The sequence below is a fragment of the Debaryomyces fabryi genome (assembly GCF_001447935.2).
Source record: "Debaryomyces fabryi strain CBS 789 chromosome Unknown contig00091, whole genome shotgun sequence".
In the NCBI taxonomy this organism is placed as follows: Eukaryota; Fungi; Ascomycota; class Pichiomycetes; order Serinales; family Debaryomycetaceae; genus Debaryomyces; species Debaryomyces fabryi.
The window spans coordinates 27,956-43,842 of record NW_015385517.1 but is presented as its reverse complement, the minus strand read 5'-3'; the positions used below and the strand labels follow the sequence as shown (position 1 = coordinate 43,842).

The window sequence follows — 15,887 nt, the reverse complement described above, 5'->3', positions numbered from 1 at the left end:
GTTGTTAACCAAATTGGTGATGGTCAAATCCAACAACAAACTGCTACTGCTTCAACTGCTTCAGTTGTTAACCAAATCGGTGACGGTCAAATCCAACAACAAACTGCTGCTGCTGAAAGTGCTTCAGTTGTTAACCAAATTGGTGACGGTCAAATTCAACAACAAACCTCTCAATCTCCAACTACTGCTTCCGTTGCTTCTCAAATAAATGACGGCCAAGTCCAACAACAAACTGACTCTGCTAAGGCTGATGACGATTCCGACTCCACTATTCCAAAGTCTTGTTTGACTGATAAATCTTTAAGCATGCAATTAAATGGCTCAGTTTTAACTGATTCAAAGGGTAGAATTGGTGCTATTGTTGCTAACAGACAATTCCAATTCGATGGTCCACCACCACAAGCTGGTTCTATTTACGCTGCTGGTTGGTCTGTTACTCAAAACGGTCTCTTAGCTTTAGGTGACCAAACTATTTTCTACCAATGCCACTCTGGTGATTTCTACAACTTATACGACGAAAGCATTGCTGAACAATGTTCTGCCGTTCACTTAAGTGTTGTTGACTTAGTTGAATGTTAATCATTTAAACTTCATATTTCATCGGCATTTTTCTTCTGTACATTATTTCAAGTTTTCAAATTCAATCTTCTTGAGACGTTTCATTACAATTTTTCGCATAAGGCCATTTGTTCCTTTAACAATGATTTGGTTTATAAAATATATAAAGTTTTTAATTAAAATAATTAATTTTTAGAAATAATCGTAGAATGGCTGACCGTGTTTGGCTTATAAAGGGCAATTTAAATTTATTATCCAAGATGAACAATTTTAATAGTACGTTCAATTTTATTATCTAGTATTTATTTTAATAGTACAGATTTTGACTACTAATGAAATTATATAAACTTTTATTTAAATCATCTTTTTAAAAAATTTTTTGGTTTTGGAGAAGAATTGTTAGTCATGGTATATGCAACACTAGTGTATAATGTGCTGTCAGCTTCGTTGTATACCATTTGATCACTACCTGAGTCAAGTTCATTATAATGTAATGTGACAGAACTGAAATTTGCAAAAGGATCATTAAGAACATCCTTATTCTCCGAAATATCGGTAGCGCTATCTGTGGCTTGATCTTCTTCACTATCATACCTCTCAATTCTATCCGATTTCTTAGTCTTGCTTAAAACAGGAATCATTGGAGGTTTCTGATGTCTTAATAGAGCCCATTGAGTGTTCTTAAAAAATGCATGGTTTTTAATATCGGATGCACCCGTTTTTGAACCTAATCTCTTTGCTTCATCTTTTATCAATAGTTTTTTGATTAGACTTTTGCAACTGGAGGAAATCGAGCGAGTTTCTAAAAATTTGACTTCCTTTTTCAAAATATTGCCGAATGTTTTTTTACGGTCCCTTCCTTTAAATGGAGTTGTACCAAATAACATTTCATAGATAAAAATACCCAAAGTCCACCAATCAACTGCACTTGTATGTCCTTTACCTCGAATAACTTCAGGGGCAATGTACTCTTCTGTACCAACGAATGAATTAGTCCTAAATCCATCAATACATGCTTTCGTGTCTAAAGTTGGTCCATTGTGGTTACTGTTAGAGCTTAAACCATGTGATGTTTTATTGAAAAAAATCTCAGGATTCTTTGTACTCTCCGATTGTTTCGATAAATCAAAATCACTTAACATAATATGTCCTGATTGATGCAACAAAATGTTTTCAGGTTTTAAATCTCTATAAATAAATCCCATTAAATGTAAATATTCTAATGCAGCAGTCACTTCGGCTGCATAAAACTTAGCATCAACTTCAGAAATTGTTTTAGTTTCCCTTGTTTGCAAAGCTCTAAAAAATTCACCTCCCATACAATATTCCATGCATAAATACAAATAATCATTTGATTGAAATGAATGATATAGGGTAACAATGAATGGATGGTTACTGGTTGCCAAGATATCTTGCTCAGCTAATGCTCTTTTGATTTTGTTTCTTTCGATCATTTCCTTTTTAGATAAGATTTTCATTGCATACAATTTATTTGACGCATTCTCCTTAACCAAATATACTTTACCAACGTCACCTTTACCTAATAATCTAATTTTCTTGAAACTGTTTTGATTAACTTGGGCATCCATGATCTTCGTAGAAGCACTTGAGTACATTCTACCTCTACTTAATGTTCGAGGTCTACCACTCTTTAACTCACCAATATGTTCGGTGATATCAAAGTCATCATCGTTTGAAACATATGCCCTCGTTTGTGGTAACCTTGTGTTTGAATCATTGAGTAACCTGTGAACTAATGGAGCCGAAGCAACTCTTCTCAACGTCTTCTGGAAAGGGCTAGCTTGTCCAGGATGAGGCAAAGTTTGCAGCGGAACTTCCAACTTACTCTTATTCTGTAAATTGCTCTCTACTGGAGTCTTGACGCCTGAGTCGGTATGCTCTGGTATTGCTTCGGGCTCAGATCCTGATTCGTCACTTGTAGTTAACTTTGATTGGTATACATTGGGAGGCTTCAAAACCCCTCCTTCATTAAGTGAGAATACAGAATCATTATGTCTTAAAGCAACAGAAATATCATCTTCATTAGTTGCGTTTGCAGCGAGATTATGATTATTCTTGGTCTGATTATTAATATGAGGTGGTAAACCTTGATGGGCAAAGTAAAGATTAGATGAAATCACAGGACTTTCTGTGTTTTCAGTAACAATTTCTGGAACGTCCTTCAGAGCCTGGGTATTGACCAGGAGATTGCTTGGTTGTGTTTTCCTGTTCCCCACACTGGGACTAGTTGGACTTGAAACTGATCTCTTTCTGCCAAGCATGAACTTTTTCATCATACCGCCGGTAGCCTCTTGCTTCGTCGATACATTAGAGCCATCTTTATGCCCAGTATGGCTCTCTTCGCTGTCATCTTTCGACTTACCTCTATTTTCATTGCTGTGTACTGGGGTAAGTGAATCAGCATTTGGCGTTATTGCTTCGCTTCCCTTCGGACCATGAGGGTCCCCATTATCATTCGAAGCATTATTCGACAATAGGAGCGAATTCGAAGAAAGCCTCAAAAAACTTTTCAATTTATTCAAGCCTGGCTGTTGTTTCTGATCCTCATGCTCGTCCTCTTTCGTGTCGCTGTTCGTCACACCGAATTTGGCCCCATGACTATGATTCAAGCTGTCCGTGTTGGAGCTAACCGTCGAATCAGCATTAGATACATCTGACGACACCGATTGTTCCTTATTGAAAAAAAATCTCGATATAGACCCAAATTTTGGCGTACTGCTCCGATTAATAGAATCTTCGTGGCTCTTTAGATTTCCGTCTGACGGTGCCTGCTGTATCTCCTCATCCGTAGCATCTGCGATATGAAATTTTGAAGACGATAAATTAACCATACTTATTGATCTTCGATATCTTCAATTTTCTGTCCATGCATTTATTCTATATTTCAATTTGAAAATACAAAATGTATGATTCTAATGACGCTGTTCTATTTTATTTTTTGAACTAGTTTCTTATAAGAAACTCCACAATAGACTAATTCTATGATATAACACAATATAACAACCACTTATTTGATATATCTACCCCCTATATCTTGGCTTGAATGAACTTATTCTATTGAATCACTTATCAATTGGAATATTCCTCCATTTGTTTGCGATTTGAGCCTGAGGGGCTCCTATACACGTGAACTACCAAACACCTTCTACAATGTTCCTTATAGATAAGAAGATAATTCATAGTTCCTTATGGTTTATTAAAGTATATAAATTAATATAGTACAGATGATACGAAGTTTCAGGTATTTTAACATAAATGTGGTGGTAAAAGAAAGTTTGGAATCGAATTTTTGATGTAGTAAATATGTCCACAATTACGACAAGTCATCTTTCCTTCTAAGATATGAGTTTCGACTAATAAGTTGTGCAAGTCCTTTAATATCACTTGGTTGTCCTCCATGATTGGATCCAAGTCTTCTGGCTTTGTAGGAGGTAACGTAGTGTTTCCCAAATCAGCTGCAACTTTGATGATAGCATCCCAGTCCAATCTTTCCAATATGTGGCTTATGAACTCGGGATTGTAATCTTGTTCTTCCTGTGCAAGCTGGCATTCGGAGTATTGTAATGGGAAGGAGTCGGCTGAAGAATCACAAGATTTAACGGCACATTTGACGAAGTTGGTGGTTAAAAATTTCATTCTGGTAGGAGTTCAGATGTACGTAGCAGTCACTGGTTGGGGTGCAAGAAGTTTCAAGGGGAGCTTGTGATGAATGTCTACCTAGACACTTTATGAGTACTTGCTTGTGTAATTAACTGCAGCTTAGAGTATAGGGTACCAACTCAGGTCTTCTGTATGAAAAAAAAATTGTAGATGGACTAAACCACGTGACTATATCTTAGATGTCTATTATTTACACTATGTACATATATATGCTATCTTTTGTATGTTTTTTTAGTAGGGTCATCTCCGTATGCACCTGCTGGATTGAGGTAAAAGTATAGATCGTCCAGATAGTGGTTCAAATTCACTTTTCCACCGTGTTTTTTTATATTTTCTCGCTCATTATCAATCTTTTGCCTGGTTAAACATACTTGATCTGCGACAGTGTTCCTGAAATCCAATACTTCATCGTACTTCAAAAGTTTCCCATCTATTCTGAATAGAGAGAATGTTTCGTGGATAGATGAGATCAATTTAGAATCGATGGGAGCTTCTGAATCTTGGTTAATGAACGTTTTGATGTCTGGTACGTCAGCTGCTTGATGGATAATCAAATCATTGAAGTATTGCTTAATGATTGCCAAATGATCTCTACTTTCTTCCAAGTTTGTGGACAAGTATAAATCTAAATGGGGAGTTAGCCACATCAACCTTCCCACGTCGTCAGACTCGCGACATGCCCTTAATAAGAGGATAAATAATTCTTTTGTGAATATATTACGTGATAATTCGAATATCGAGAGCTCTTCGGCTATTAGAAGGGAATATTCATTCGTCTTGATATTATTTTGTTTCCCAAACGTTAATGCAACATTTATTGTGCCATTTATCATGACTGAATGCAAGATCAATTTACTTACTAGCAAATCAATAAATTCAAACTGCTTCAAATCAATAGAAGCTTTGATTGCCGAGTATATCGAGTCAACTGAAATAAATAGAGGGTATTCGCAGTTGAAAGATATCGATTTAGGAATGCTTGATCTAAAACTAGAAAATCTCGATTTTGAAACAAGACTCTTCAAGCTTGACTTCAATAACACTTTTTCATGAGCTGCTATTTCTTCTAGTCTATAAAATGATAACAACTCCCTGAAAAACTCGCTGTCATCTCTGACAACTTGATAATCAATTAAGCTATTGAGAAATTTAGGATCGTTTTCTATAATATCCTGTAACTGGTACACCATTTTTGGGGCCTTAAGTAAATTTTGTGCTGGGGTCGCCAACAAAGATTGTTTGTATCTCAATGATGGTAAATTATCGTAAATTACTGATTGATAATTGTATAATCCTATTTGGCCAAATTTTTCAAGCAAGTAATTGAAAATACTCATAGTTGGAGTAAACTCCTGACAAGTCATCAATATTCTGGACACATTTGCAATCAAATTTAAATGACTCAAAGGATCATTTCTGTCATACGCGTTGAATATAGGTTCAAGCTTTGCAAAATACTCACTATTATTTTGTTCCGGGCTTTTAAATTTCATTGGTTGGGAGGATTGGATGAATTTTAACGTATCAGAATGGTCATAATTTAAGTATTGTGACGATTTAAAAACGTTGAAGTTATGTCTATAAACCTCTATCGAATTAAAATTGTCAGATTCTATTATTTCTTTATCCAATAATTCTTCAATAACATTTCGGTTCAAACTTTCGAAAAAATGATCGAAGCTTTGGGGATTTTCGTTTTCCTTTCTATTATATAACTGAACAAGGATTTTTAATATTTCATTCTTCTTCTTCTCGTCCTTAATATTATTCATTAACGAATCTCTATACAAAAATGAATCTGGATATCTGTTCAAGTATCTATCTGCAAATATTTTCCGTATGTTAATCTCCACAAGAATAGAATTCACAAAATACGTAGATATTAAATTCATAGTATTCTGGATTTCCGAAGCATAATATCTAAAGCTAGAACCATTGTTCAAAGTATTTGCTAAGTCTTTATACGTGGACACAGACTGATTTTCATTTTTTTCCAAAATATCTTTCCAAATTGTTTTTGGTCTTGGCTTAAACAATCCGCTAATATGAGTTGGATTGGAGAAATTTTCCACTATTGTACTCCGTTGTCTATGATAATTATCCTTTAATTCCAGGTCTTCTTTCATTCGTACTATTTCCCGAGCTTGTCTCTTTTGCGTACGAGCTAGTCTTTTTTCATTCAACATGCTTTTCTGATAATTCCCTGAGTTTCGAGTTCTCTGTGTTCTCCTAGTTTCGATTGGGTCTATTTCTATGGGTACTTCAAACGTTTCATCGTCTTTCAAGTAATTATTCTTTCTTGTGGTACCGTACCACCTTATATTAAAATTGGGAGTTTTACTACCATAAATATTAGTCTGAAGTATTGATATACGCCACAAATGTGTAGAGTTTAGGCCTATTGGTGTTGATATTTCATTTTGTCTGTGTCGTACACTTCGTATAGCTGTATGAGAATTCGATTGAAAATGAATATTTCTCCTCAACACCAACCTAGTAACCAGATTTTTCCAACATAATATCATTCCTCGAAATCGACGTCCTTTAACGAGTTGATATTATACTATATTCATAAACTGGTTGACAGTTATCTTAGACCTACTTACCAAACTGGTGATATTTGAAAAAAAATTGTGAAAGTCATGTGAGCTTACTACTGTCCACTATTTATGTCCACCGTGTTTAATCAAAACTAATAACCACTAACTCTCACGAATCATACATTACCGTAAAATGAAATTATCGTTTTCTATAATTACTGCATTGGTTGCTGTTGCTTCTTCTGCTATTGCTGCTCCAATTGACTCTGAAAAGGCTACGGGATCAATTAACTTTGTCGTAGACTACAAAATCTCGGAATTTCCAGAGATTTCAAACACCGATGTTGCCGAATTGACCAACGGTGAAGCCATTTCGTTGGAATACAGTGTGGCCAATAACGAAGATAAGGAAATCTCTATTGTTGGTGTTGGTGGCTCTTTCCGTGACCCAGCTAATGGAAATATTAAAACAAACTTAACAGCAGCAGCTGTGGGTCCAGTTTTGGTTCCTGCTGGTGAAAAAGCTAGCTTCATCCAAAAGATTGAATTGAACTTAGTTGCAGACAACTACTTGTTGACTCCTCAAATCTTTGTTGCCGTCGACGACGATTTAAAGTTTATCCAAGCTAGAGGACAATTGGCTTCAGTCAACGATTTACCAATCTCATTCTTCAACCTTCAATTATTGTTTTTGGAAGCAGTTTTAGTCGCTACTATTGGTGCTATTCTTTACTTTGTGTATGATATTTGGGGCAAGAGATATATCGAAGGAACTGCCCCAATCGCTAAAACTTCTAAGAAAGCATCATCCCCAAGTCCTATTTCTGTTGCCACTGGTAAAGCCTACAATTCTGAATGGATTCCAGAAGCTCATTTGAAACAAAAGAAATCGAAAAAGGCATACTAGATTTTTTGCATAAGGTTGAGATATGTAAAGAAAACTTCGCTATTTTCTCTTCATTTACGTTGTATGTGTTTTATAATATATAAATTAGTTACCTGAATATTTTGGGTTAAATCAATTATTAATCTTTAATCCGTAACTTCGTATTTTGACTCTTATAAGTATTTTACTTGTCCCTTAGAGTTTGTATTATGTCTAACATTTAGTATGATATATGTCGCACTGCGCAACTCTACTGTACAGCCTTTTTAAGCTGGACCACTTCGATACGTATACTTATTTTACTCTTCTTAAAATCGGCTTTATAGGATGAAATTGTACCTCAATGAGAGACCACGAACACTTATAATAGTTAGTAATAACTATGCGTTGATTATTAGACACCCTTTCCCTGTCTACAAAAATTCCAACCACCACCATATGCATTTGCATCATCATCACCATGGAAGTACATCAAGCCAAGGAGTTGATTCCAAAGGAAGATTATCATCTAACAAGGTAATTGTCGAGTTTGTCAGAAAGGATTTATTGAAGTTAAGTAATTATAAAGATATAACTCCAAATAAGTCCAAACTGAACAGACAGCTACTTGGGTTTCTTGGACTTTTGAATGTGAATAATAACATCTACCTAGGATTTATAACGGCTCAAGCAAAGATTGCATCTCCAATGATAGGTGAAGATATTCAAAGGATTACCGGTGTTGATTTCTATTGTTTGAATAATGATGAATACGACTATTTAATTAACAAGTTGGTGGTTAATGAAGAAGAAACACAAAACTCCAACCTGCAATCACCCCAATATGACCCAGAAAAGGTTACTTCTGGATATCCTGCTGCATCAGTAAGGAAATTGCTTGAGCTGGGTGCATTTTATTATTCTAAAGATTTCGATATAACTTCTAATATTCAAGAACGAGGGTTCCGAGATATAAATGATCCAACATTCACATTAATGGCGGATTCCCCTTACTTTAAGAGGTTTATGTGGAATTCTTACATGATCTCGGAATTTATTGAATTTCGTAATCGATTATCACCTCCTGATAGATTACAATTCGATTTGACAGGATTTTTAACTACTATTACAAGAGGATTTGCCCAAACTGTCAACACATCTATAACACCAAATGAAGAGGCGTTGTTGACAATTATTTCAAAGCAATCATGCATGAAAAATGGTCCCTTATTTGGTGACTGGGGTGTTGATGATAAAGGGGATGTTTCGAATTTTGTTGAAACTGAAATAATTATATATACTAAAAAGATTTGTTTCTCGTATGTCCTAGTAAGAGGAAATGTTCCAACATTTTGGGAGTTAGAGAATCCTAACAAGAAGTCGCTTTTGTCGTCTAAAAAGAATAAGAAGATTTCCACACCAAGGTCATTTGAAGCATCTCAACATGCCTTTACAAGACACTTTGATAAACTCGTTAATCAGTTCAGTGAGGTCCATATTGTTAACTTATTATCATCGGATGGTTATAAAGGTGAACTCAATGACAATTATAAAAAGCATATTGATTATTTTAATAACAACACTAATAAGAATAATTCCTCAAACGCAAACGGAAAAATGTCTTTAAATTACAAGTTGCCATATACTGATTTGCCAATTAATTTAGCTACAATAAGAAAGTATGGCTATACACCTTCGAATCCTCGTAATATATCCAATATTTTGGTTGATTCCATAATTGATTATGGAGCGTTGTTTTACGAGAAGTCCAAGAAAAATTTCACTGGTAAGCAACTAGGAGTTTTTCGTATAAATTCATTCGACAGTCTTAAAAAAGCAAATTTTGTTTCTAAAATTATAAGTCAAGAAGTTATTGAATTAGCATTCCGTGATACTGGAATTGCGGTAGATCCTGATTTATTCATTAAGCATGCTAAATTATGGTATGAAAATGATGAGTATTTGTCCAAAATCACTTCAAGTTATTTCTCAAATTCATCAAAATTGCAAGCATCGAGTGGTTCTTCTACTAAAAGTTCAGTTAAGTCACATCTTTCCAAGAAATATTTAGGTAGCGTTGTCAATCCAAAGCCCAGCGAAATGGCAATGCTAAAATTATTGGGTCATTTGCAAGATCAAGTGGATTTAAAACTACATAATCCAATACATGATTATGTTACAAGGGAATTAAATAAAATGGCTAAACAGTTCAGTTCTTATGAAGACATATCTATTTATGCAAGTACCTTCAACGTAAATGGTCTTTGTTATGAGGGAGACATATCTGAATGGCTTTTTCCTAAAAAGGATAATACGACCAGTGACTATGATGTAGTATTTATTGGATTTCAAGAAGTTACTGAATTAACAGCAGGTAAAATGGTAACTCCAGATTCAACAAATAGAAATTTCTGGGAAAAGAAAATAAAGAATACATTAGAAGAACATAATCCAAATCATAACAAATATGCTTCCCTTTGGTGTGGTCAGATTGGAAGCATAGCAATATTTTTATTCATTAATGAAAACAAAATTGAAAATGTAAGCAATGTTGAAGGATCATTTAAAAAAACAGGATTCGGAGGAATGGGAGCAAACAAAGGTGCTGTGGCAGTGAGTTTTAACTATTCTAATTCCGAAATCTGTCTTGTTGCGTCACATTTGGCTGCTGGTCTAAGTAATACGGACGAAAGACATCAAAACTATAAGTCTATTGCAAAGGGAATTAAGTTCTCAAAAAATAGAAGAATTAGAGATCATGATGCAGTGATTTGGTTAGGTGATTTTAATTACCGGGTTGGACTAACAAATGAACAGATAAAGCCACTCATTGAAAAGAAGGAATTCTCTAAAATATTTGAATATGACCAACTAAACAAGCAAATGGCCAATGGAGAAAGTTTTCCATTCTTTGATGAGATGGAAATAACATTTGCTCCAACATATAAATTTGATAATGGTACAAAAAGCTATGATACATCTGAAAAGCAAAGAATCCCTGCTTGGACTGACAGAATTTTAAGTTTATCAAGAAATAAGATTATTAAACAATTATCATATGATTCAACGCCAGATTTGATATTCTCAGATCACAGACCTGTTCATGCAACATTTACTATGTCTGCCAACGTGATTGACGAGAGTATCAAAAAGAATTTATCTCACGAATTATACGAAAATTATAGAAAGAGTATTGGTGATATTAATGAGTCGTTAATTACAAGCAATAATTTAACTTTATTTGATGCTGATTTTGATGATAAAGTATTACCTGCGCCTAGTTCCGATGTTATGAAATGGTGGCTTGAGAGTGGTAAACCAGCAAAGATTAGCATTCCAGAATTGAATCCTGAAAACTTCCCTGATGGTAATGTAAATCTAATCAACCCAAAATTGCCACATAACCCATTCCTGAAAACTGACGAGCCGGAATTCATCTCTAAAAAATCTTTGCTAAATTTATTAAATGATAAATAAGTATATAGACAATTTAATAGAGTCTAGATTATATTATTCGCTTCTCTATTTGAGCTAATTCGATGGTTCTGAATTATCTTCATTATTTTTATTCGTTTCATTAGTACCGTTGAAATTTATGTTTTCGGCCTCTTTCAATATCGAGTCCATCTTGGCATCAAGTTGGTCCAACATCTTCTCTAAACTGTCTGCCTGAACTTCTGCTTCATTTATTTGCTTATAAGCCAGAGCGAAATCAAGTTCACTATCTTGTGTCATCTCTAATAATAACACGAACCTTAGTTCTTGTTGATCTTGATTGATGGTTTATAATCTACATTTGGAGTATCAATACCTAAAATTACACAAAATAGATTTTATTGTTAACTATGTAAGATAGATACACGGAATTAAAAAACTAGCATCCAACAACGAGTTCAGACACATTTAATCACCTCTGGCTCTACGAAGACCATTTAAAATAGAAATCAAAGATAAGAATGAAGCTTGCGAAACATCCTCGTGGATACCAACACCCCATCTAGTGGACTTATCATCTAAGACGACTTCAATATATGTTGCAGCTTTAGAATTGGACTTATCTCCTAAGGAGTGTTCATGGTAGTGTTTAACATCAATATTGATATTTAAATCTTTGCATATAGCATCAGCAAATGCCGAAATAGGACCGTTACCTTGACCCTTTATAGATTTAGTCTCGTTATTAATCTGTAAGTCAACATCAATGGTTCTAACACCTTCTTTCGAATTTGAAATTGAGTAATCGAGCAACTTGTAGTATTGGTCAATGGTCTTGTCCTTTTCGTAATCAATATAATATTCTTCCTTGAATAATTCACATAATTCTTCATTAGATAATTCTTGTCCCTTGATTTCTGCCTTTGCTTGAACTACCTTAGAGAAATCAACCTGCAAGCCTCTAGGTAAGTCTAATTCAAGGTTTCTCAAAATAACCCAGGATGAACCACCCTTACCAGATTGAGAATTGACTCTGATAATAGCTTCATAGGTTCTTCCAATATCCTCTGGATCCAATGGTAAGTATGGTAATTTCCAGTGAACACTCTTGCCTTTGGATTCTTTGATTTGCTTAGAATGAGCGTTGAAACCTTTCTTGATGGCATCTTGATGCGACCCAGAAAATGCACAAACAACTAAAGAACCACCGTAAGGTGCTCTTGCGTGGATTGGAATCTTGTTACACTTTTCCACTATGTTAATCACTGAATTAATATCAGAGAAATCTAAGTGTGGGGAAATACCTTGAGTATACAAGTTAAGGGCTAAAGTCACTAAGTCTACGTTACCCGTTCTTTCACCATTTCCGAATAAACAACCTTCAATTCTGTCGGCTCCGGCCATTTGACCTAATTCAGCAGCTGCAACAGCACATCCTCTGTCGTTGTGAGGATGTAATGAGATACAGACAGTTTCACGATTCGAAATGTTGGTAGAAAAGTATTCAATTTGATCGGCATATACGTTTGGAGTGGCCATTTCCACGGTGGCAGGCAAGTTAAATATGATTGGTCTTTCCTTTGAAGGCTCCCATGCTGACTTCACTGCTTCACAGATCTCAACGGCAAATTCTAAGCTGGTGTCAGAAAATGTTTCTGGAGAAAATTCAAAGTCCCAAATAGTGTCTTTTTGAGTTGGGTCGTCCTTAGTCAATGATCTCACTAATTTAGTGCACTTGACAGCTAATTCGACAGATTGTTCCTTGGACATTCCAAAAACAACGTTACGGAAACAGTCAGAAGTAGCAAGGTAAATGTGTACCGTGGCCCTCTTGGCACCCCTTAACGATTCAACGGTTCTTTTGATCAAATCTTCTCTACATGGAGACAAAACCTGGATCGAAACGTCTGAAGGGGCGGTTTCAATAGCATATCTAGTGAAATCGAAATCGATCTGGGACGCAGCTGGAAATGCAACTTCAATCTCCTTGAATCCAATATCGATCAACTTAGTGAAATATTCCTTTTTTTCAGAAATAGACATAGGATCTGGTAAAGACTGATTCCCATCTCTAAGGTCAGTAGATAACCACCTAGGCGTCTTGTCTAAGTCTTTGCTTGGCCATTGACGGTTTGGTAATTTAATCAGCTCAAATCTTTGGTACTTGACCGAAGGGTCCTTTAACATTGGCATTTTATATGTTTATGAATAAAATTATCCCCAGAATAATGATGCAAAATGTACTCTTTATACTAATGGTGTGAGTAATAATTGAAATTTTCAGTCCATTGATTATATAAGTTCGCGACAAAAATGACCTGATGTTATGTAAGCTTAGGACGTCGGTGTGGAGGTCATGTGGGGGACGTGATGAAGACAAATGACACGGCTAATCGCTCGGTAATCCCGAGTTCTCTGTTCGGTAGCCGATCTGCACCCTTTCGACACGCTACTAAGAGCTTATTACCTCAGGTTCTAACCACGTTTAAACGTTTTCGAGATCGTACAAGTACAATTGCGCAGTCATCGTATACAACGCTTTATGCTTTGGATTTATTCTATCTCTCGTCTGATGATTCAAACGTGGGAAAAAAGAAGCCATTCGTACTCTTTCCTAATTGGGCAAAAATCTGTCGTTTGCTCGTACATAGCAAAAATACGGAGATTTTACTCTAGACAACTGGCAGCGATAAATAAGATGACCAAGTAATAAAGTGGATTGACATGTGTCATACAATCATAGAAATAGTAAATAGAATATCGTAGAACTAGTTTTAGATGCGTTGAAATAAACTATGATAGGACGCAGTTTGCACTTAAAAATACTTCAATTATAATGCCAAAAGCGACATATCTGCACGTGGTGCTAAAGATAAGCTCACGAAGCATATGAATAACCAAAGCTTAGTAGCTAAACAACGTGTGATGTACATCAATATTGAACGTGTCAATGCAAGGGAGTTAAATTAACTAATGAAATTTCTAGCCAAAAGGAAAAAATGGCACCTACACTTTAATTTCCTTTAAGAATTAAGAGGGGGAATTTCTATTATTCTGAAAGTATAAATACACGCCGGAGCCTTCTTAAAAATCTATTGTATTCCAATTAACGAGGATCAGGTCAAGGGTATTTTTTTATCTAGTGAGAATGAGCCAGGTAGAAAGCGAAATGCAAAAGGATCAAAAGCCTGTCAATATTATCAGGTCTCAGTCTTATCAGTCTTCAGATGATATTATAGCAAGCAATGACGGACATAAAAAGCATTTTGTCCATGACTCCGAGTTAAGAAGACAAAGATTTGCTGGTGGTACTAAAATAAGAGACGTGTTGACTGTCTTGTGTGCTGGATTTGCTTTGATATCTGACGGGTACCAAAATAATGTTATGACGATGTTAAATGTTGTTTTCCCGGTATTGCACCCAATAGCATACGATGCAAAAATGAAAACAGCTATTTCGAACGCAAGTTTGGTTGGAACCATTTTTGGACAGGTAGCTATAGGATTTACTTGTGACTATATTGGGCGTAAATGGTCAATTGTGGTTGCAACTGTTTTCTTAATTTTGGGTACTATTATGTGTGCTGCATCTCATGGTGTTACTACCAACGGAATGCTTTGGATGTTGCTTATTTCAAGAGGTGTGACGGGGTTTGGTATTGGGGCCGAATACCCTGCCTCGTCAGTTTCTGCCAACGAAGCTGCAAATGAATCAATAAGGAGAAGAGGTGGTGTATTTACGTTATGTACTAACTTACCATTATCCTTCGGTGGACCCTTTGCAAGTATCATCTTTTTGATTGTTTATCAAATCACAAAAGGTGTCAGCTCTGGATTATGGAGAGCTATGTTCGCCATTGGTGCATTTTGGCCGTTATCCGTATTCTATTTCCGTCTTAAAATGGCTACTTCTGAGTTGTATAAGAAAAGTGCCATCAAGAGACGGGTTCCATACTGGCTAGCTTTAAAGTACTATTGGCCAAGATTTCTTGGTACCTGCGGGTGTTGGTTTTTGTATGATTTTGTTACATTCCCTAACGGTGTCTTTTCAGCTGGGATTATTAAAACAGTATTGGATGATACTACCGACATAGAAAAGATCGCTGAATGGCAATTGTTAATGGGTATCATAGCTATTCCAGGTGTGTTTATTGGAGCCTATTTATGTGATAGAATTGGTAGAAAATATACTTTAATTGTTGGTTTCTGTGGTTATATCGTTTTCGGTTTGATCGTGGGAATAGGCTATGATAAAATAAAGAGTATTCCAGCGTTGTTCATTGTCTTTTATGGCCTTATGATGAGTTCTGGTAACTTGGGTCCGGGAGATATGATGGGATTAGTATCACTGGAATCATTTGCTACACCTATAAGAGGCACATGTTACGGCCTCAGTGCAGCCTTGGGTAAAGTTGGGGCCGTCGTAGGTACTGAGACATTTACCCCAATTCAAAATCATAAGGGGGCAAAATGGACATTCATAATTGCGGCTATCTGTGGTTTAGCTGGTGTCTTGGTAGCGTTTTTCTTCATTCCTCATTTGAAAGAAGACGATTTATTGGAAGAGGATATCAAATTCAAGAACTATTTGATCGATAATGGTTGGGAAGGTGACTTCGGTATCCCAGGCGAACCATCCAAGGATGAAGAACTCCAAGCTAGTTCAGACGATGATGATCCTCAATTTAAAGTGATTTAATTAGGCAAATAACTTCTTTTCTGTCAATTCATTACTGAGCATTTCTACGTTTCTACATTAACATTTTAATACATAATTAGGAAAATAATTCAGATCGTGTATAATTATA

The 15,887-nt window shown here is 35.7% G+C and overlaps 8 protein-coding genes across 8 annotated transcripts; 3 read left to right on the top strand and 5 right to left on the bottom strand.

Annotated features, from left to right (window-relative positions):
• Positions 1-917: 917 nt before the first annotated feature.
• Positions 918-3,410, bottom strand: AC631_03890 (serine/threonine protein kinase; the record flags this gene model as incomplete). Its single annotated transcript, XM_015612719.1, has 1 exon — positions 918-3,410. The coding sequence occupies one exon, from the start codon at positions 3,408-3,410 to the stop codon at positions 918-920; it is 2,493 nt and encodes an 830-aa protein (XP_015466476.1).
• Positions 3,411-3,825: 415 nt separating this feature from the next.
• AC631_03889 (RNA methylation protein) lies at positions 3,826-4,215 on the bottom strand (the record flags this gene model as incomplete). The annotated part of the gene is made up of 1 exon (XM_015612718.1): positions 3,826-4,215. The coding sequence occupies one exon, from the start codon at positions 4,213-4,215 to the stop codon at positions 3,826-3,828; it is 390 nt and encodes a 129-aa protein (XP_015466475.1).
• A 236-nt stretch (positions 4,216-4,451) lies between these two features.
• Positions 4,452-6,425, bottom strand: AC631_03888 (uncharacterized protein; the record flags this gene model as incomplete). Its single annotated transcript, XM_015612717.1, has 1 exon — positions 4,452-6,425. The coding sequence occupies one exon, from the start codon at positions 6,423-6,425 to the stop codon at positions 4,452-4,454; it is 1,974 nt and encodes a 657-aa protein (XP_015466474.1).
• A 547-nt stretch (positions 6,426-6,972) lies between these two features.
• On the top strand, positions 6,973-7,686 carry AC631_03887 (uncharacterized protein; the record flags this gene model as incomplete). The annotated part of the gene is made up of 1 exon (XM_015612716.1): positions 6,973-7,686. One exon carries the CDS (start codon positions 6,973-6,975, stop codon positions 7,684-7,686), a length of 714 nt encoding a protein of 237 aa, XP_015466473.1.
• Positions 7,687-7,992: 306 nt separating this feature from the next.
• Positions 7,993-11,121, top strand: INP51 (phosphoinositide 5-phosphatase; the record flags this gene model as incomplete). The annotated part of the gene is made up of 1 exon (XM_015612715.1): positions 7,993-11,121. One exon carries the CDS (start codon positions 7,993-7,995, stop codon positions 11,119-11,121), a length of 3,129 nt encoding a protein of 1,042 aa, XP_015466472.1.
• A 54-nt stretch (positions 11,122-11,175) lies between these two features.
• Positions 11,176-11,379, bottom strand: AC631_03885 (uncharacterized protein; the record flags this gene model as incomplete). The annotated part of the gene is made up of 1 exon (XM_015612714.1): positions 11,176-11,379. One exon carries the CDS (start codon positions 11,377-11,379, stop codon positions 11,176-11,178), a length of 204 nt encoding a protein of 67 aa, XP_015466471.1.
• A 168-nt stretch (positions 11,380-11,547) lies between these two features.
• LEU42 (Leu42p) lies at positions 11,548-13,272 on the bottom strand (the record flags this gene model as incomplete). The annotated part of the gene is made up of 1 exon (XM_015612713.1): positions 11,548-13,272. One exon carries the CDS (start codon positions 13,270-13,272, stop codon positions 11,548-11,550), a length of 1,725 nt encoding a protein of 574 aa, XP_015466470.1.
• Positions 13,273-14,227: 955 nt separating this feature from the next.
• On the top strand, positions 14,228-15,778 carry GIT1 (Git1p; the record flags this gene model as incomplete). Its single annotated transcript, XM_015612712.1, has 1 exon — positions 14,228-15,778. The coding sequence occupies one exon, from the start codon at positions 14,228-14,230 to the stop codon at positions 15,776-15,778; it is 1,551 nt and encodes a 516-aa protein (XP_015466469.1).
• Positions 15,779-15,887: the final 109 nt, after the last annotated feature.